Raw genomic sequence first — 20,254 nt, forward strand, 5'->3', positions numbered from 1 at the left:
GTTGTTGCGATGATCGGAGCTGTTGCGAAATAATTTTTGGGTCGGGAAGGAAAGGTGCCCCGCCGTGGGGTAATGCAGGGATGTCTGCGCGGGATGAGATCATATCAAGCACTTAGTGCAGGTACCAGCTCGAGGTTGATGTAACATGTGAGATTGAAAGAAATCTATGGGTATCGCTCGTCATGTTATTCCTACCATCTGCTCAGCGTCCCTCGTCTCCACTACTTAAGAACAGCTCCACAATCCTCACCATCCGCTCCTTCCTCGCAGCCTTGTCTTTCTCCTTGAATTTCGCCTCTTCTTTGCACCTGAACATGGCGCTCGAGAAAATGACGGCATAGTTCCTGATGATCAGTTGCTTCACGGCAACCTCGTGTACCTTACTCAGCGTCCTCCTGCGCACCTTGACGTTTGGGCTGGCTGGAAGGTCTACGCTTGTTCGAGGTGTTTCTGGCTGAGGTTTTGATGCCTCGCTGATCTGATTCGCGATGTTCTGAAGGAAGGAGAGTAGAAGCAAGAAAGAAGCGTTGTGACTAGGCGCCGAAGCCAGAATCTCCAGAGCCCACATCTTCTCGTCGTCCGGATCGAGATGCTGCCTGGACTTTTCGCGCGTGACAAGACCCTCCTCTAACCTCTCCCACAGACTTTTCGTGATTATACCGTCCGTCAGGCTCGACAGAAATGTGATCAGCACTTCTGAAAGCATCTCGACCTTTTCCGTACTTCTAGTTTCCGGCTCAAATGCCTCGGCGAACGCAGTGTCGCAGTCAAGCGCGTCGTATAGTGCCGCCAACTCCTCTTCATGGTCTAAACTCCCGTTATTCGAAGTTTTGTAATTCTTGATAAACGGCCACCCAGCGTTGTCTTTGAAAGGGGCTCTCTCGCCCTCACTCTTGGTCATTTCCCACTCCGCAAGCGTTCTTTCGGTCAAGTTTTCTATCGCCTCCGTCAGCCGGAAAATTTCCCGAGGCACGCTCCATTTTACCTCGCCGCGATCCGGTATCTGATTCTGCAGCTTCCTGATACCGCCTTCAGGGATTTTAATGAGCTTGTCAACTGTCCGGGCAAGTGCAGATGGAAGCCAGTGTGCGCGTAGAGGCAGGAAGTGGTCGCGTCCGTTTTCGACCCTGAGCACCAGAACGTCTTCCAGAGTTTGCTCACCCTCGTTGAGGTTGCGCACGGCGCTCACACTCTCAATCTTTAGCTTGAGTTCAGCATTAATGACTTCAGCTGGTGCCAGAGTGTAACGCTCGTGCACGTCATCTGGTGCTGGTCGCTCGCGCTTGTCAGGCTCCCGATCGAAGGTAACCGAGAGCCAAGCTGGGAATGGTCCTGCGTTCTGATCCTGGTCGACTGGGCGATCCGCGAAGCCAAACGTTGCAGGCACTCGTCCTGTGTTGGCGATGGTGATAGCCCGCCGCTTCGACTTGGCAAACTTGACGTCGTCAAAATCTACCCCTTCGAAAGTGCTGTTCGTCTTGTCGGAATCGTCAGACGACGAAGAGCCAGTTGCGCGATCCACAACTACTGCGATGGACGGTCGGCCTTCGTTCTCCTGTCGGTCTAGCTCACGCACTATTTCTGCGTGTATTGCAGCCTTGAGATCGGGAACCACTGCGTCGTATTTGAGCGAAAATACTGCGTCCAAAGGCTTATGGTCAGAGCTCAGCACACGCATATGGGTCGTGTAGTACTCGAGCAGGATCTCGTCTGTAAGACCGTCCTTGGTAGTGACAACTTCGGGCACAGGGTCTTCGTCATCGTCGTACTCGTCGTAGGCGCCGGGTAGGTTCTCGCCATCAGTATCTGGGTTGTAATCGAACAGAATGTCTTCGTCGCCGGCCAAGTCCATGCCCTTTGCTCGCATGTCCTCGTCCTTCTTACGAGCTGCTTCTTGCTCCTTCGCCTTTGCATCGTACCGTTGCTTTGCCGCTCGCGTCCGATAGAGAATCCGGTCGCACCAACTAGGACAACGACGCTTTTCACTCGAATCGAATACACCAACAGTGCCGACATCATACTTGTAGGACGGCAGGAAGCGTACCGGTCCCTCTTCCCAACCGTCGTGGAACGCTTTGCCACTTTTCATCTGTTGGTGCAGCTCATCGTGCGGTAGAAGCGACGCGATTGTCGTCTGAAGTGAGGCGGGATCAAGCTCGGGCGGTAGCGGCATACTGTCTTGCTCCATGGAGGTCTTTGAGCCATAGCCGGAGTCATTAGATGTGGATGGTCGACCTTGGTCGTCATGGTCATAGTGTTTGGTGTGTATGGTGAACAGCCGTCGCACGTCATCACCCGGCATGCCCTCAAGTCGGTAATTCAGATCGCCAAACCAGAAGGCGAACTCTTCATCGCCCAGTCCCTCTCCTTGATTTTGTGATGAGCCTAGCGAGTCTATGATTGGTTCGAAACGAGTTCTGGTGTTGATCTGGGAAACATCCCAATTGCGACGCTCGAGTGATGCTTTGTCAGCTCCAGCCGCAAGATGTGAGTTGATGAAGGCGAGTCGTGTGGTCTCCCCCAGCACAATGCGGGATGTGACTGCTCCCTTGTTGCCCATGTACCCCATCAGACCCGTGCCCACGCTGGTCGTGCTGACATTCTTGATCTGCGGGTACACTTCAGGTGAAGCGTATATGACTAACCACAGCCCGATCAACTGCTGCTCTGCAACCATTCTGTAACCTTTTGGCAGTGCACTCTCGAGTGATGCCTTCCACCGGTTCGCAGCCGAGGGATCAGTGTATGGTCTTAGAGCCTCAGTCGCTGAGGTTATGTCCACGATCTCCTGCAAGCCCAGCACGTAGATGTCCACCTCTTCGCCTCCTGGCACCGACCCAGGGTCGTGATGTGGAATGGTGGGAGTGGCTTTGGCATGTCTTGCTTCTTGCGATGCCACACTCTCTTTGTTACTTTCACTGTGGTTCTCTCGAGGATCTATTCCCAGGCCTGCCATGGCCTCTTCTACGCCCTTGCCCTTGACGAACCACGCGCCGACATCCTGCTCTGTGCCCTTTTGCGCCGCCGTGTTCCACGTGCCAACCTTGATGCGGACATTGCGCTGTCGGGTGTATTCGGATCTTCGGTCATAGAGCGCCTGCGAAAGCGACGTTTGGTGGGTCGTGATGGAGGCTATGCTGGGCGAGCGGCCGTCTGGGAATGCACCGGGAATTTGCGCATTGAGATGTTCCGTCGAGCGCGCCGAGGGGCTCGCGGAGGACGGCATGGCGGCGTTGTTGGGAAGGAGGGGTGTGTCAGGTTGGACGACAGTATTGCTGCGATACTGTGGGGGCCATGTGCGGGTCACATCCTGGCGAGTGGTGAACAGCGGCGCATCAGCAAGCGCAGTTGAGCCACAGCATTGTAAGGGAGACGACGGCCCAGGGCGATGACGTTGGTGGGGAGTGGCTGCCCTTGATGGCGGTGCACGGCCTAGCTTCGAAGCTCCTCTGCACTCTGCATGTCCAAGACGCGACTCATCCAAGACCACTACCACAACATTTTACTCACTCCCTCCAACCCCGCAACAGTCATGGCACCCAACAGGGCCAGAGCGCGCAATCAGCAGCCTCAACCACCGCAGCCCTCCGACTACGAGACAGATGCCCCGCCTCCAGCACTCGACGTGCCGCTGCCTCCCCCGCGCTCCAACGAGGAGCTGAACCTCTCCGTCCTGCGACGCGTCTACCCCGAGGTGATCGCCATAGAGCACGTGACATCATTCGTCGCCCTCTATGTCTTCAAGCTCGAGACCCAGACCTGGGAAAAGGTCGGCACCGAGGGCACCCTCTTCCTCTGCCAATTGACTCCTGCGTCTAACGGTGCTGAGCGATATTGCGTTGTCATACTCAACCGCAAGGGCCTCGACAACTTCTACCTCGAACTCACCAGTAGCGACGACATGGAAATTTCCGAGCCCTACATCATTGTGCAGGGTGACGAAGTCTACGGCCTCTGGATCTTCGCCGACCCGCCGCCTGCCACGACCGCCAACAGCCTTGCCGAAACCGCGGAAAAGATCATGGAGATTGCTGACAGGGCGAAAGCAAGCCGTGACGCCAAGGATAGAGAAGGCAAGAACGGTGTCAAGCAGGCCGTCGAACAGACCGAGGCTGCATCATCTGCACCCATGGGCCGTCAGCTCTCGCTTCGCCAATTGTTTGGCCAACCGCGCGAGCAAGATGCCGGATTCAGCGTCAACAGTTACAGCAGTGGCCCGCCGCCGAACATGTACGCGCAACAGTCAGCCTACATGCCGCCACCAAACCCTGCACCAGCACAGCAAGACGTGCTAGGTCAGCTGTTCATGAAAGCCAAGCACGATTACAATGGCTTTGGCTGATACTTTGTGCGTATAGTAGACAATAAAGAACATCTCGAGGGAGACGAACTCGAGAGGAGCAGCATCGTCAGATTCCTACAAGGGTGCACTGAGAGGCGCCATGAGACACTCGAGACCAGTTGGGCGGACATGGTGGAAGAAGAGCTTTCAGCCCCAGAAGGCACGCAAAGCTCCAAGTCAAATTTTGCGAATACCTTAAGAGAATTGCACAGGCGGCGGGTGGAAGATGCCAATAAGCAATTCACAGCGAAATGGGCAACTCAAACTTATGACATGAAAAGGCGTCTTGGAGCAAATGAACAGGTGGGGACCGATGCAAAACTAGAGGGTAGGGGCCCGGAAAAGACACTCTATTATAAACATCTCTCTGGCACAAACTGGAAGCAAATGGAACGAAAAATTCGACATACTGCCAACGACTCACTAGAGTCCGAACTGCCGCAGAAGCAGATACACACACATCCTTCACAAACTAAAAACTACTGGAGACGCGTGTCTGTACATATCGATGCTGACCAGGAGGATGCTTCCGTTGGCAAGGACGATACTCTTCAATCAGAATTCTACTGGCGATACTTAGTTGCAACTCTCGACAATGACTCCCCGACAATCACAACACCGACTGACGACTCCCCTAGCCCTGATCAAGCAGTTCCAACGCCCGTTTCAAGCTGGTGGGCTAAGAGAAGCTTCATCATCAAGCTGGACATATTGATCTTTACAGTGGCCTTCAGCATGCAGCTGTACATGCTTGGTGTACTACAGTATCCATATCCCTCATTAGACGAATCTTGAACGTGGTTAAGCATTGGGGACACACGGTACGGGCTATTCGTAGATAAACATCAATGCATCCATGCCACCTCCAAACTAGTGTTTCTTGACTTGATGATACATATGCTGCCACGTGCAAGTGAAAGTATCATCTCAAAACTACATTTCTTCTTCGTGCCGCTAGGCGAACTAGGCTTAGCCTTATTTCGGGTCAAGGGTCCACATGCATCAGCTCTAGCTCCCGCAACTGCGCTATCTGCGCTATAAAACTTCCCGTCCGAACTCTCACCGTCTCGAACGCATTTCCAGTTTACATTGCTAAAAAAACACAAAATTATGTCTCTCGCACCACCAACCTCGAAACTGCATCTGCGAACGCCGCCAGAGCCAGGAAAGAAATCCGCACAGACGACTTACCTCATCTACTTCATAACTGGCAACCCTGGTCTCATCGAATACTACCGTACCTTTTTGACACATTTGTATGGAGTGTTGTCGCAAAACACCGCAAGTGATCGAAGTATCGAGTTTCAAGTTTACGGTCGATCATTGAGCGGATTCGAGGTAAACAGCAGCGAAATCAAAACGTACAAGTACCGCAGAGACCCGCCCTATGGACTGCAGGACCAGATCCGACATGCAGAAGACGACGTTGTGGAATTGGTCGAAGACCTCAAAGACAACGGCGCGAAAGATGTAAGAGTTATCCTAGTGGGCCATTCAGTCGGCGCATACATCAGTCTCGAAATTGTACGGCGACTACGAGCCCACGGCGTCGCAGGTGAAGACTTCGACACCAGGATATCCGGCGTAGTAGGCCTCTTCCCCACCGTCGTCGACCTAGCAAGAAGTGAGAGTGGTATGAAGGCTGCTGTAAGCTTTATCCTCGTCCCTCTGTGAATACCCACAAGACTAACACGTGACCCAGCCCTTTGTCAAAAACTCAAACTTCGTCGTCTTTCTCTCCGTCATCGCTGGCTTCATCTCTATGCTTCTGCCCCTCTCCCTGCTCACCAAACTCATCGCGTCAGTAATGTCCTTCCCCCAAGACGCCGCGCACACCACCGCGTCGTTTGTTAAATCCCCGCACGGCGTCCTCCAGGCGCTGCACATGGCGCGCGACGAAATGTTCCAAATCGACACGGACATCTGGGACGAGGATATCTGGGGCGCCGCGGCCGATGCGCCCGTGTCGAAACATCCGCATCCGAGACCCACCCTGCGGTTCTTGTTCGCGAAGAAAGATCACTGGGTTGCGGACGAGACGCGGGACCAATTGATTCGGACGAGGGGCAGGTTCAGCTACGGGGATGAGGTGGAGGTGGAGGGCCCGGAGAGCTGGAAGCCGGTTATGGAGGTTGATGAGACGGAAGGGTGGGTGCATTCGTTTTGTGTGCGGCATGGGGTGCCGGTTGCGGAGAGAGTGGCAGGGTATATTAGGGGGATTGTGGAGCGAGATTTGAAGAGGTGAGAGATGAGCGCGGAGACTGAATGAGCGGGTGAAGTGGGAATGTTGCTTCGTCGATACCGTGTAGCATAATTTCATAGACTCCCTAACTACACACCCCAAATGAAGAAAAAAAGCCTCCCAAACACTAATATAGACCCCATCGACCCCTCCAGTCCTTCCTCCCCATTCAAACCTCCCCTCTCTGCACCATCCCCCTCACCTCCCCAACCCCCAACTCCGCCACCAACCCATCCCTCCCCCTAAACGCCTCGTAAAACCCAGAACACGCCTTGAACTGACACGTATAAAACAACTCCTGCAGGCCATTCTGATTCAACGCCCTCTTCGTCTGCAGTCTCGACGGCAGCCTGCAGTTACAAAGCGGATTGTTTGGATTCAGGCCGCGCGTGTCAGTGAAGCCGTTCCATTCGCGGCAGCGCGTGCAGGAGCGGTAGGGGCGCCCGGAGTTGAGGTTGTTGTAGGTGGACTTTGTGTAGAGGGTTTTATTGGGGGCGGAGCAGGCGGGGCAGAGGGTTCCTGGGGGTGCGAGAGGGGAGGTAGCGGGCTGGTGGGATTGGTAGTTCTGTTGTGAAGGGTAGGTCTGGTTGGGATAGGACTGTGTGGGTGTGGGGCTGGAGAAGCTGGAGCTGGGGGTAAAGATGCTGTTTGTAGTGTAGGTGTCGGAAAGTGGGGATTCTAGGTCGCTGGCAGGACTTTGAGATGTGTTGGTGTATCTCTGGGTTGTGTGAGGCGCTTTAGTCGCGGCATACGTATATATTGGCTCCCGGTATGTATTTGACCGCTCTCGAAATGTAATTGAAGGCTCTTGGTATGTATATGACGGCTCCTTGTAGAAAGGTGGAGGTGGGATGTAGCTTGCTTTTGCTGATTAGACTGGATTTGTGGGGATGATAGTGCTCGTACTCGTACTGTAGCTGCTATCATACTGAGGCTCGCGCACGTTGTCATGCTTTGATCTGCGAAAGAGCTTTCGAAGAATCGTCATCGTGTATTGTGGGGGGTTTGACTTCAGGGTGCATGCCAGCAGTGACCTACCGTGCTTTAAACACACATCAGCTCCGAGAAGGCCCGGAAAGGCTGAAGAAGATCGACAAGCCTCGCACATTAGAGGCGCTTTTGCAACTCGATATGGGTGAGGGGAAGAATGAGACAATAATGTAGTGCGATGTAGTGTTTCGAATACCGAAAGCGTCCGACTCAGGATCAAGGACGAGCGCCACCAACAGTGTGGATTTAGTCGAATGAGCAGTGCCGCTGGCATCTATCTGCAGACATATTGTTGCCGACTCAGGGCGCGTAAGCTTTCATGCAGTGGGAAGTCAAGGGCAAGCGAGGCAGGACGCTGCATCGCGGAGGGGGTACCTGCAGCCACAGCAGGCTGACTCTTCTCTGATTAGCTACTCCGCTGGACTGGTAATCAGCTCTGCGCTAGTAAGGATTATGGGTGTTCTTGTCTTAACCACATGCATGGCGGCAAGAGGTGGAGGAAGAGGAAGTGCTGAGGGCTGACTCGGGAACTTCGAGCGCCCGACCCGATGCCGTCTACCGTCCAGCGGCATGTGCTGTCGACCAACAACTGCATTCTTGGTCTCATCCAATCGATTAAGATGATAAAACGGTAGAGAGTGTTCGCAATGTCCTGATCGTAGCGATGAATGCGTCGTGTCCTTATAATTAGGGCTGGGACGGCGGGCTGAACTGAAAGTTGCCCTGCCCCGCTTCACTTCAGCCACAACCCAAGGGTCTTCAAGTCTACCTGCATGCATATACACCACACTGTCGGTCGCTACTATACATGTGTCGGATAAAGAGATTTCGGATTATCTCATCATGTCCCCTAAGAATGGTCTCGAAGGGTATAAGTATACCCCATTTCCACAGGATGACTCAAAGGGCGATTATATCCGTTACCTGACGCTCCATGCTGGATCAGGAGACGAGCCCTTGCAATGTACAGTTCACACAGCGCCAATGGTCCACACAGAATACGAAGCGGTATCGTATGTTTGGGGAAGCGATGTCCGAGATCAGATGATCACCTGCAATGGCCGGCAGCTGCCCATCACCACAAACCTCTTCCGGGTGCTGCAGAGAGTTCGACAGCCAGATGCACCACGAAGCATATGGGCCGACTTGATCTGCATCAATCAGGAGGACCTTGATGAGAAGGGATATCAGGTTTCAATCATGGGCAAGATATATCGCCATGCGAACCGTGTGCTTATCCACATGGGTGGTGATGATAAAGGTCATGGCCAGAAGGTGCGCTCTTTACTAGAGACTATATGCACGAAAATCAAGCAAGTCCTCCTCATGATCCCTACGGATTGGAACACCTATCCGTACCCTGATCAGAGCGATAGTATCCTCACCGATTCGCGATGGGATTCTCTGCGCCTCTTACTAGAAGAGACATGGTTCACTCGCGGCTGGGTAGTGCGTGAGGCAGGTTTTGCAAAAGATGGTCAAGTCTACTGGGGCGATAGCGAATTCAGCTGGGACGATCTCATGCGAACGTGTGCTTGGCTATACAAGCGAGCTGTGAACACGCTGTACGACAAGAGCTTCGACGGTCGGATCCCGCTGGCACACGTGGAGGTATTCGAAGATCGTCATGCAGAGTATGCCAAGCTATTCACGACTGAGATGACATGGGTAAATGCGAGTCTGTTGGGCTACCTGAGCCTCACAAAGCAACTGAATCTGAAAGATGAACGGGATCGCATATATGCCTTTCTGGAGCTCGTAGAGAACGAGGAGCGGCCAATACACCTGCGGCCGAACTACAAGGATCATTTCCTGCACGTCTATCACCAATTTGCTGCCGAGTATATTCGTTCCACAAGATATATCGGCCTACTGAGCAACGTCGAGCATGATGGGCTATCTCTACATTCAGGCATACCATCATGGGTACCGCGTTGGGACATGTCGGTGACGCGGACCGGTTATGCTTTTGCACCAGCAGACTCGGGGTATCTTCCACTAACGTCGCGTGACGGGTCTTTCAGCGAGCCTACAGTCGAGAACGATTCCATTCTTTCCTCAGAAGGCGTCATTATTGATACCATACTCCACGCATCGCAAGCGCTGGACAGTTCTTCAACAACCGTCGACACAATATCGAACATCTGGCAGACGTTCGATAACACTGCAAACGGTTGGTCATACCCGAGTGAGAATCGACTGGGGGTCTTTATTGGCATCCTCACAGCTGGCACTCGCGAGGGCGATGCGTTGGAGTGGCTACGAAGCATGGCCGCTTTCTACCAAATCATCTATGAACAGAGTGGCAGCCCTGCTGGTATCGAAGCTCCTAGTTGGCTAGCAGAAGCTAGCTCCATCGACCTGTTCCTGAACACAGTCAAAGGATATACACACAATCGAAAGCTCGTGCTCACAAAGCGTGGCTACATAGGACTCGCTTCGGCCATGGCTCAGAAAGGCGACGCATGTGGCATTATTTTTGGTTGCACTACACCCTGTATCCTGCGCGGATCAAGCGATCGAGACTGCTACAAGTACCTTGGCGCAGCTTACATTGTTGGCCAAGATCACTGGAAGACTTCGGATGGGCGTGTGATCTTTAGCGAGATACTTGGGAGTGAAGACAGTAAAGACTGGGTAGATTGGGATGTTGAAGAGCGAGATATTCGACTTTGTTGATCCCATTTCAATTCGATAGAACACCAAGGCCAGTCGACGTTTTCATGAACATCTGAAGCTCGGCATCCCACCAGGAACACGAAGTTCAAGTCTCCATCATAGACTTGCATGGAACGTACCAGTTCATTTCAACAGTTAGCTAATTGAATAAGATTGCTGCTTGCGTGTGTCATCACCTGACTGGAAAGCAAACACGACTTCTAAAGAACATATAACACCGCGTCTGCCTAGGAAGCACTGTCTGAATACTAAGACCATGGCTGCCAATACCGCTCAACAGCAACTCATCGCTGCACTCAAGAAGATTCAAAAAGACTTCGGGCTGTCTGATGCGCAGATTCAAGCATTACCAAAACTTGACGACATCCAAATCGAAGAGCAGAAAGACAGCGACTCCATTACTTTTGACGATATGAAGAACCGTACCGCGCACCCGTTCAAGCTGTTCATAGGTCGGCAGTTGAAAGAAAAGGATGATGGAGATGAGTGGAGAGACTGCTTCGCGTACCTCCTGAAGAACGGCAAATCTGCTTTCCAGATCTTCCTCACTGGGCTTTATCCGGAGCAGTACTGGCTAGCTGGTACCCCAGACTATTTTGGATCGGCAAAGGAATTGGCCTTCCCTTTCAATGAATGTCTTGGTGGCAGCCGCTTTATTGCGTTGGTGAAGTTCTATTTCTTGCTTGGTCATCGGGTAGGACTATACCCAGCAGACCCAGGACATGCTGTGACAAATACATGGCGCAAAGATTTACAAGGCATTTGTGATGATATCATCGTAGCAGAGGCTGGTATTGCGAAAGAGAAGCGGGAGAAGGATGGGAAGCAAAGGCTCGAGCAACCCAACCAACAAGCTCTATCGCGCACCACGGCACAAGCGCCGCCTACACAACTACCACCACCACCATCATCATCAAGGAGACAGTCGCTAAAGAAACCATCAGTAACTACAAACACCCCTGCGGTACGCATGGAGGACGACGGCAGCGACGAGTATGAGCAGCGCCGTGATAGAGCAATGCCGCCCCCAAGCTTTTCCCCCTACGAACATGGTTCGAAGCCGCGAGCTCCAGGTCATTACCAACCACCACCATATCTAAAGCCCTTCGGCTACCGTCAGCCGCCCCCGAGTTACGGACCCATGCCTTTCCCGCCACCGATTGGATACAACCCTTACACGGGCCGCCGGTATTCAGCTCATCCTCCAATAGCAGCAGAAGGATTTGGATCGTCCGAACGTATGAGTTCCCGAAGCAGTGATCATATGCCTCCCCCGAGTCGTCCTGAGCAACCAACGGCAACCCCCAGCAGTCGTTCTCGAAACTCTTCGGCAAGCCGCCACAGCGACAACAGTCTGAAAAGTCACCCAGTCGTGATGCTCAACAATTTGGATCAAGCAGCTCTGTAAGTACAGCCGGCTGAGAAGACTGATCATTTAGCTGACATCACTCACAGAGACGCTGAGCGGACGGGCGTCTACCTGCCATCTTCCCTCGTAGCAGCGCAATTGGTAGAGGAGTACGAACAGCTATATCAACAGCGGGAGCAGATAAAGGCGCGTATGGATGCCATCACCGCGCAGATCCCCGTTGCGGACCGCCAGGCTATGGTGAGGAGGTTGGAGAATGTGCAGTTGCCGACGTTGAAGCGACCTTCTGGCCCCGGCATGTAAGACATGGAAATGTTCGCAGAAATTTGGACGACGCATATTACTTCCATATAGCATTCGACGGTGTTAGATTGTGTTGAATGGTATCACAAGAATTCGCTGTCCATTCAATCTGTTCCCTATATCACAGCATGTGCGATGGTGCCATGGTGAAGGCTTTTTACGAGTAGTAGACACTGAATAGCAGTGAGTAAGCTTTTCAATTATGAACAGAATCGTTTTGCGCTCAGCACACCGCTGGACGCTGCCATCTTCCGCACCCAGAACTCGAACATACAATCACTTCAAATTGAGGTGAAAAGACCTCGTGCAGACGGAGCTTGTGTGCGCACCTCCGCTCTCACCCACGCCACGCACCCTACACCCACATCATTTTTTTCCTGGCTATATTTCACTCAATTGACAATTCTCTCAACAATCCAGTACACCTTAAATACGTGCTGGCGGCGCCCCCAGTTGACTACTTAGCGTAGGCTTCGTGATAACCAAAATCTGGTTCGACTTGCAAGATAAACTGTGTAGGGTTTGCGAGTATCCTTTTGCTATTTTGGATTTGCCGGGAAGAGCGTGGGTTCGAAACTGGGTGTTTGATGGGGGTTTTTTTTGGTATTAGGTTAATAATATTACAAGAGATGAATTCACGATTGCTTAGTGTGAGAGGCAGTTCTTTGCATAAATTTTTGACATAACCTGCGCTCTCGTCTGAAGGAGAAAGAAGTGTAAGACTTGCCTCTAGTTGGGGATCCTGTCAATAGATGCTCTTGGGATGCCATTATCTAAGGAATTATTCTCAAGCTAGCATATCAGTCACACCAAGGCTCAGTATTCGAGCGGAACACTCATTTCAAGCCACGCATACAAGGCCACAGATGCTCGACCACGCCAAGGTATGCCGTGCAGTCTGACCAAATACCCGGATTCTAAACATAACTATTCAACTGCTCCTCCACGCTAAGCATTGCAGTGAACTTATATTCGGTGAAGGACTAAGGGGCCAAAGAAAAGTATACCCCGCAATATATTTGGTAGGGAATAAACCTGGCTAAATCGATGCCATGTTTCACTACGGGGCTTCTTTCACACGAGCTACGAGCGCGATATGTGATGTTCAACGAATCAATCGGGTAGCGCACACATATACCAAAGACTTCCGCATTTTGACACGCGTTGCGAGTAACACTATCATGTATCTGCTGTATGTACGTGAATGCCTCGGGCTTCCCTCGGGGTGCATGCGGCCCCTGCATTGTGCAAAGGGCTGTGCTGCGACGTGCACCAAGCCATGACTGCTCGCCCGCGCTAAGAGTTGCAGTGAATCTGCATCTGAACGAAGCTCACGTCACTGCTAGCATACCGGTCAGCTCCTCGCGTTCTTTTTCGTGTCTGCCTAACGCCACAATGCACAAAAGCTGGCGCCAAGGTTGATTTGATTCGCTGAAGGACAGATAATCGAGCGTCTCTCCCAGGCTAGAGATTGCAGTGAAGAAGTAGGTACACAGCGCACGCAGTTCGATCCTAGCACGACGAGTCCCTCACGCTAGAGAATGCAGTGCACAAGAGCCTCGCGACCCCGCAAATTACCCGAAACAGCCTCGTTGTCGGGTCATGAAAACATAGTCAACTGAGTCTGATTCACTCGCAACGATTGCATGTTGTCTCATGTGCAATTCGAATATATTACCATCGAAGAGAAGCCCCGACGCCCCAAGCACCATCGCTAAGGAGAGACTATAAACCGAGAGTTGCCTGCCGTAACAGCCACTCGACTCCACCGATTCAAACGAGAGAAAGAAATGAAGAGTGAACCTTGAAACGCCCTATATACCCATCCTAAATCCAGATCGATGCCGCATATAAAACCATCCTCGTCATTCCACTTCACCTACGCCACGTAGTAGAGCTTCATCGCAGTAAGCACCCTCTTCCTGCAGACAGGGCAATTCTGCACTTCTCTCGCACACATCAAGCACGCGACTACATGCCCGCAATCGTAAAATGCCGCTTCGGCCGGCTCGTCCCAGCAGATTCTGCACATGCGCTCAGCCTCCTGTGCGTTTTTCCAGTGCGTCACGCCCTCGCCAAATTTCTTGTCGTTTTTCCAGCCGCCGACGTAAGTGTTGCCTGTGGCTGCTTCGACAAAGGTGCCTGAGCCGTGTTGTTGGCCGTCGACCCAGTCGCCGTCGTACGTGTCGCCGTTCTGGAACGTGTACACGCCGTGGCCGTGACATTGACCGAGGCGGAAGGAGCCGGAGTATGTGGCGCCGGAGTGGTAGATTAGTGTGCCGTGGCCGTGGCGATGTCCGTTCGTTACTTCACCTTTGTAGTATTGCGACGAGAAGTAGTTGTACGTGAAGTACCCGTTCAAACTATTGGGGAAGTTCCGGGCGAAAGCGCGATACTTGAGGTATGCCGAAGGATCTGCAAAAGCTGCGCGATCGGCGAGAGCTGCGCGCTGCTCAGGTGTGGTGGGCATAGAGACAATGATGATGGCTGTATTGCGCAGATCGAGTTGGGCAAATGATCGACGATGCTTGATCATGCGAGCGCTTGTCATATCTTCCTCCTCCCACAGCTCAATTTTCTTCTTGTCTTCTACTGGTAGACCGAGCAAAGTCACAACCGTTTCGTCAACCCGGGCAGATGTGAGAGATACATGCGAGCCACGCGGCTCGAGAGCTTGCTTGTCGGGGTTCCACAACTTCAAGAAGAAGTAGATTTCGTCCGGAGGTGGGTCGGGAGTTTGTGAGCGCTGGGGTGGGGGTGGTTCGGTAATCTCAGGCTGGACATCGACAGGCGGAGGAGGAGGCGGCGGTAGATGCAAATCTTCCTGCGTACCGCCCATCTCCGTATCTCCTGGTGCCATCAGTTCCTCCGAAACGAGTACATCAACAGCTGGCGGGTCAGGCACATCAGCTGATTGGACCTCGACCATCGCGGTGTCAACATCGTCCACGTTGTCTACAGGAACAGCTTCAACTTGCGGCGCATCCGACTCGACCAGTGCTACTTGCGACTCTCCTGGTTCACTCATTGGAGTGTCCTGCGTGCGAGGTGTAGTTTGAGTTTGCACGGCATTCGCCTCCTCACCTTCGCCGTTGCTTGCTTCCGCGGTTACTTCTTCCACATGGAGTCCATGAGACATGGGTTGCTCTCGCTCTAGCTGCTCCTCTTTCGGCTTTGGAAGCTCGGGCAATGTGTCAAAGTCGAGAACATGAACCCAAATCCGGCGACTTGCGGATGGAGAATTGGCCAGCGTCCAGTGTTTGGTCTCTGTATAGCGATCATAGGTACCTCTAGAATACAGAATCTTACCAGTACCCAGAAACTGTGGTCGGTTCAGCGTCCCACGAGCTGGGTCCAGGAACCAGAACAAGATTTGACGGGGGTCTTTGACATCAGGGAAGAGTGGGAGAAGTTTTTGAACGATGTCGTCGCATCCGGAATCGCTAGAAAGCTGGATACTGAACACATGCTCCATATTTGTTTCTCCGACTGGGCTGTAGGCATCGAAGTTGCCAGCTCCGTCATGTTTATTGAATACACGAGAGTCAACAACTTGGAAGTCGAATATCGAGACAGATTCTTCTTCCTGATTGTCTTGTGAAAGGCCATCTAGCTCGCTATTGGTGGCGGGAGCATCGGCGGGTGGAGGAGGAGGAGTGGAGGCGTCATTTGAGTCCTTGTCTTTCTCCAGCTCTCTGCGAAACCATTCAGGGACAGCCCACAGTTCACCGTCCGAGTTAACGGCAAATGCTGCATGTGCTACATCGTCCCGAACGTACATTGCAATGTATGCGACCGCTTCGTTACCCACGACTATATCCTTGCCTGACTTTCCTTCATGGTCATTCACTGCTTGCCGCTTCGTGAGGCATCTCACTTGGTTCTCGTCTTTGCTGTCGGAGTAGCTGTACCACCGCGATCCTGGCCCTTCAGGCCGTATTACCGGCTGGTAGACATACGATTGGAGAGTCTGCTTATGAACCACGAATCCATACAGGGTATAGCTTGTGCCGTTGATTGTCAAGTGATCATCTAGGGTGACTTTGTTAAGTACCTTAACGTAAGAACGCGTCTTCACGTCGAAGTGCTGTCTATCGAGCTCGATCGTCAGCAACTGTGGCAATGGCTTCCCTGGTACGACAAAATCTGACGAGCTGTTGACTGCTGTCTGCATGGTCTCGACACCGACGACTGGGACCCTATATTTGGGAACGCCGGTAGCGTAATCGCGCTTTGGGCCAAAAAGGAGCTCCAAAACGCTAGTATGTGTAGTGCTTTGTAGTTCTTCTTCCAGCTTGGCACGCAATACCTCCCATACTTCTACGACATCGACTTTGTCAAGCCGATCGTGGATACCGTACCATTCCAAAGCATCTAGAACATCGTCCAGAGGAACGGGGCCAGCTCCAGGATCTACTTAGAGTCCTGAGCATGTATAGAACCTTCTGCAGTGCTGTCAAGAGTGGTTTCGGGCGGCTAAATGAACCCTTCTCTGGATCGAGGACGTCAATACTGTACAAGACGTCTCGGAAAGGTTTGAAAAGTAGCCACGAAATGACTGCGGAGATCATGTTGCCACCAGGCGCGCTAGCATCCTCACCCAAGATGAGTGACTGTAGTCCAGTCATTGCGAAGCTGTCCCATGGGTTCTCCCTGTTGGGATGCTCCCACAGGCAGTTCGTCTCATCTTCGACAATTCGGATATAAGCAGTGAAAGCAAGCTTATCATCGCGCAGGAGTGCAGAGCGTTGGCCTCGCATGCGGTGGGCAATTTCGTAGTACGGTCCATGAAAACGTGTCCAGCCCCAGTCGGGAGACCCGCTACAGAAGCGATGCAGGGCAGTTTTCGAGTAATGCACTCGAGGCTCAGTGGGGTTGTATAGCACGACACTTACTTGCGCCGCAACACTTTTTCGCTTAGGCACAGATTTTGAATCGAGGAGTGGCAGTGGCGCATGCTGAGGATCGACAGGCACATTGGGTGGACTTGTTGCGTCTGCAGTCGCCTGTACACTTGTCTCCATTCTGTCGTGTTCTTTTTCTTCAACATTCTGCGCATTATCCTCATTTGACGTCTCATTGCTCTGGTCCGCACTCGACGTTTTCTTTGGATCCATAACGCTCAGGCATTCTAAATACACGCTGAGATAGTCCGAGTCATTTCCTTTTGGATAGAACTTGATCTGCCATTGGTGCCCGCCAACAGTGACCACGTCGGAGGTCATGACAATGTCTCGATTTGGCTTTTCGCGTGTACCATTATAGGCATCGATATTCCAGTTGATACGTCCAGTCTCACCAGCGGTGTACTCCGGTTCCTCTAATGGCAGAAATGCTTTGCTCTCCCAGTACTTGTGGTCAAGAGCGCTGTGTTCTACCAAATCCTCAAGCTCCTTCAGCTCATCCTCGTCCGGAGACGAAGTGTCCTCCTGTATTGGGTGCCATGGCGGAAGTCCATCGTCATCGTCAGAAGACTCGGATTCGGAGCGGACGGGGTCAATGGGAGGCGGCGGTGGCGGAGGATGCGAAAGTGGATCGATGGGCAGTGGAGGGTCGAGTGGAGGTGCATTGTCAGTCGTTACCTGTTCATCTTTAGTATACTGTCCTAACTGTAATCGTGTCTTTCTTACCACATTGTCCGAGGGATCATCTACGTTGTTTCTACCTGGCTCAGTCGCTGAAGCCTCTTGTGTAGCAGAGACGAGCGGATCGGCAATCGTGTCAGGCTGAGCCGTTGAGTCATGCTCTAACACCAAGTCTGTATCAAGGTCCGGTGTGGTGTCCATAACATCCTCCTCTACAGCAGCGACCTGTATGGCAACCGCGCTGTTGGCGGTCTCGCGATCGTTTGGAGGGCTTGGAGGCTCTAACGCATGGCCGTTTGTCGGGTCCAAAGTGCCTGTGCCGCCCGCAGCTTCGGCCATGTCTGCGTCGTCCTGACCGTGCTGCTGGGCCACAGGCGCTGATGTGGTGGTGGAGGCGTTCATGTCGACATCGGCTGGTGGTGGCGGTGGTTGCGGCGCGGGTGAATGTGCATGGGGGAAGCGACTTGGCGATCGTGGAGGGCTTGAAAATGAGGGAGATGAAGGCTGCTGGCTGAAGTGCAGCGGCTGCTCAACGCTGACGCTCATGGCTGGACAGCCGAGAGAAGGCGCATTCGATGGTGTGACAATGGCTGGCCGTTCCACAGGCTGAATTAGGAATGACTAATGAATGTGTCAGAAAGTTCATTGTGGCACGTGAAAGCAGACGTACAGGGAGTGAGTAATATCTCGTTGGCGAGCTGGCCGAAAGAGAGCTTGGTGGTGAGACGGTTCTAGATATGTAAGGGCAGTTCGTTGAGCCGCTGTCGTGGCCGCTCGAGGACGTGCAATGGTCGTAGCGTAATCAGCAAGAATTCTTCCACTTTACGGTCCACGTCTGTCCGAGGGTCGTCGTTATCGTGAAGCTCAGTAAAGGCAGTCTTGGGCGAGATCGTGGTGTTGATAGAATGATCGTCAGAAGAGATACAAACGAAATTGCTGGAGATGTTGTGAGAGTGGAGAGAGTTGAAGACGCAAGAACAAAGTCGAGAAAGACAGCCAGGCACGGGCGTGGCTGGGGTAAGGCTTGAGTTGTCGTTGCAGCCTACGAGTGGTCCGAACCGGTGCACAAATGAGGCGGAAGCAAGTCACTGCGCATCGGTTCCCGCAAGGAGCTATTCCCCATACGACTGCGTCTTTGACGTACAGCGCCCTCGTCATCATGCCTCGCCCTTTCACAGCTCTCACCTCCATGGTCGGTCGGAATTGACTCATCTGTCAGGCTGCAGGCCGTGCCACGACCGATGTCATCAACCTCCATCACCTTATCGATTGAGGTGCTTCTCCACAATAGCTCCAGGCTGAAATGCCACTAAAACGGAAAGTGGGACTGGCGCGCCGGGCTGTGGCTTCCCTGCAGCGCTCATCACCAATCCGCGCCCGCAACGTTTCTCGATCCAACCGCCAGCAGCTCACCGACTTCACAGACAGGAATTTGCCCATCGTTACAGTAGACACATGTGGCGATGTTCACGATAATCTATTCTGCCTCTATCCGCATCGATCACGACTTATCAGCCTGTTGCACCCGTGCGAATGTTGCCGCCACGATGAGCGGAAACACCACCGTTGCCTCGGCGTAGACCTTGACACTATCACCATCCACCTTGATCTTGCCCCAACTGACGGCCTCATCTGGCCTCGCCCCCGCATCGCTCCCGTCGAACTCCTGGGCCGTGTTGATGTAGACGGCGCTCTCTGCCCCGTTGCGCATCAAATTGGCATTGGCAATATGATGCTTGACTATGCCCCCACCCAATACGATCATGCCTGTCCTCTTTGCCCGGACAGCAATTGTGTTGATCTTCCGAATGTCCTCTACAATGTCCACCCGCAGCTGCTCAGGAGATGACTTGAAGGTGTGGAAATAGAGCATGTCACCGAGGCTGCCGTCAGTCAGCGCTGGGCAGAAGACGGGTATGTCGTTCTTCCACGCCCAATAGTAGACGGAGCGCTCATCGTTGATCTCCTTGCCGAGGCGGTGGATGACTTTGCTTGGCGTCCAATGTAGCGGCTCCTCAGTCTTCTTGCTTGCTTCCTGTTCCTCGAGCATTGTGTCGAGGATCGGCACAACCCAGTCCTCGAAGGCGCAGTAGTTGCTGTTGGGCACGACGAGATTTCCTATTCGGTTCATGCCCTGCTGGCGTAGTCCTGCGCCCGGCGTAGAGAATGCGCCAAGATATGTTGGAGCGAGGCACTTGATGAAGTCTTCCTCGACGCCGCCCGCAGTCGTGACAATGGCAGCAACATGCTTGTGCTGGACGAGATAGCGCAACGTTTCGCGCAGACCAGACGATATCAGATTCGAGGTATAGCCCAGGAAGATGGTCGTTCCGTCACCTGATTCGGGGTCTCTCCAGGAACGCTGCCACATATATTAGCTAGATCTCCAAGCTTCATGCGATACGCGCTGCTAAATTCGGCTAAAGTGTCTGATCCCTAACGCACGGATACTTTCCGATGCGTTCTCCGCACCGCCTAACGCTAGAGCCGCACACATGGCCGAGAACAAACTCACCATGTTGTTAATGATGCGCACAGCCTCTCCGACTGATGTTGCCTGGAACCCCATGCTTGCATAGCCGCCGACCAGCTCCTCAACCGTGATGCTGCGCGATGCATACTGATTGAAGTCGATGCCCTGCACCTCGCGCGAGCCTTCAGGGATTGGATCGCTTGGTTTGAGAACAGCATCCGTGGCGCCGGTAGGGGCCGAGCTGCTGTTGGTGGCAGACATGACGCGCGCA

At 53.0% G+C, this 20,254-nt stretch overlaps 7 protein-coding genes across 7 annotated transcripts; 4 read left to right on the plus strand and 3 right to left on the minus strand.

Moving 5' to 3' along the window:
• Window positions 1–135: 135 nt before the first annotated feature.
• SNOG_09391 (hypothetical protein) lies at window positions 136–3,226 on the minus strand (the record flags this gene model as incomplete). Its single annotated transcript, XM_001799634.1, has 1 exon — window positions 136–3,226. The coding sequence occupies one exon, from the start codon at window positions 3,224–3,226 to the stop codon at window positions 203–205; it is 3,024 nt and encodes a 1,007-aa protein (XP_001799686.1). The 3' UTR covers window positions 136–202.
• Window positions 3,227–3,460: 234 nt separating this feature from the next.
• On the plus strand, window positions 3,461–4,342 carry SNOG_09392 (hypothetical protein; the record flags this gene model as incomplete). Its single annotated transcript, XM_001799635.1, has 1 exon — window positions 3,461–4,342. One exon carries the CDS (start codon window positions 3,461–3,463, stop codon window positions 4,340–4,342), a length of 882 nt encoding a protein of 293 aa, XP_001799687.1.
• A 1,110-nt stretch (window positions 4,343–5,452) lies between these two features.
• Window positions 5,453–6,712, plus strand: SNOG_09393 (hypothetical protein; the record flags this gene model as incomplete). Its single annotated transcript, XM_001799636.1, has 2 exons — window positions 5,453–5,989; window positions 6,045–6,712. 2 exons carry the CDS (start codon window positions 5,453–5,455, stop codon window positions 6,585–6,587), a joined length of 1,080 nt encoding a protein of 359 aa, XP_001799688.1. The 3' UTR covers window positions 6,588–6,712.
• A 41-nt stretch (window positions 6,713–6,753) lies between these two features.
• Window positions 6,754–7,572, minus strand: SNOG_09394 (hypothetical protein; the record flags this gene model as incomplete). The annotated part of the gene is made up of 2 exons (XM_001799637.1): window positions 6,754–7,445; window positions 7,497–7,572. 2 exons carry the CDS (start codon window positions 7,570–7,572, stop codon window positions 6,754–6,756), a joined length of 768 nt encoding a protein of 255 aa, XP_001799689.1.
• An 845-nt stretch (window positions 7,573–8,417) lies between these two features.
• On the plus strand, window positions 8,418–10,253 carry SNOG_09395 (hypothetical protein; the record flags this gene model as incomplete). Its single annotated transcript, XM_001799638.1, has 2 exons — window positions 8,418–9,415; window positions 9,599–10,253. The coding sequence occupies 2 exons, from the start codon at window positions 8,418–8,420 to the stop codon at window positions 10,251–10,253; spliced, it is 1,653 nt and encodes a 550-aa protein (XP_001799690.1).
• A 256-nt stretch (window positions 10,254–10,509) lies between these two features.
• SNOG_09396 (hypothetical protein) lies at window positions 10,510–11,661 on the plus strand (the record flags this gene model as incomplete). Its single annotated transcript, XM_001799639.1, has 1 exon — window positions 10,510–11,661. The coding sequence occupies one exon, from the start codon at window positions 10,510–10,512 to the stop codon at window positions 11,659–11,661; it is 1,152 nt and encodes a 383-aa protein (XP_001799691.1).
• Window positions 11,662–13,804: 2,143 nt separating this feature from the next.
• Window positions 13,805–20,244, minus strand: SNOG_09398 (hypothetical protein; the record flags this gene model as incomplete). Its single annotated transcript, XM_001799640.1, has 9 exons — window positions 13,805–15,192; window positions 15,235–15,830; window positions 15,885–16,338; window positions 16,412–17,507; window positions 17,556–17,923; window positions 18,181–18,241; window positions 18,655–18,808; window positions 19,016–19,872; window positions 20,026–20,244. 9 exons carry the CDS (start codon window positions 20,242–20,244, stop codon window positions 13,805–13,807), a joined length of 5,193 nt encoding a protein of 1,730 aa, XP_001799692.1.
• Between the last annotated feature and the right edge of the window lie 10 nt (window positions 20,245–20,254).

This window comes from Parastagonospora nodorum (assembly GCF_000146915.1).
Source record: "Parastagonospora nodorum SN15 chromosome Unknown scaffold_14, whole genome shotgun sequence".
In the NCBI taxonomy this organism is placed as follows: domain Eukaryota; kingdom Fungi; phylum Ascomycota; class Dothideomycetes; order Pleosporales; family Phaeosphaeriaceae; genus Parastagonospora; species Parastagonospora nodorum.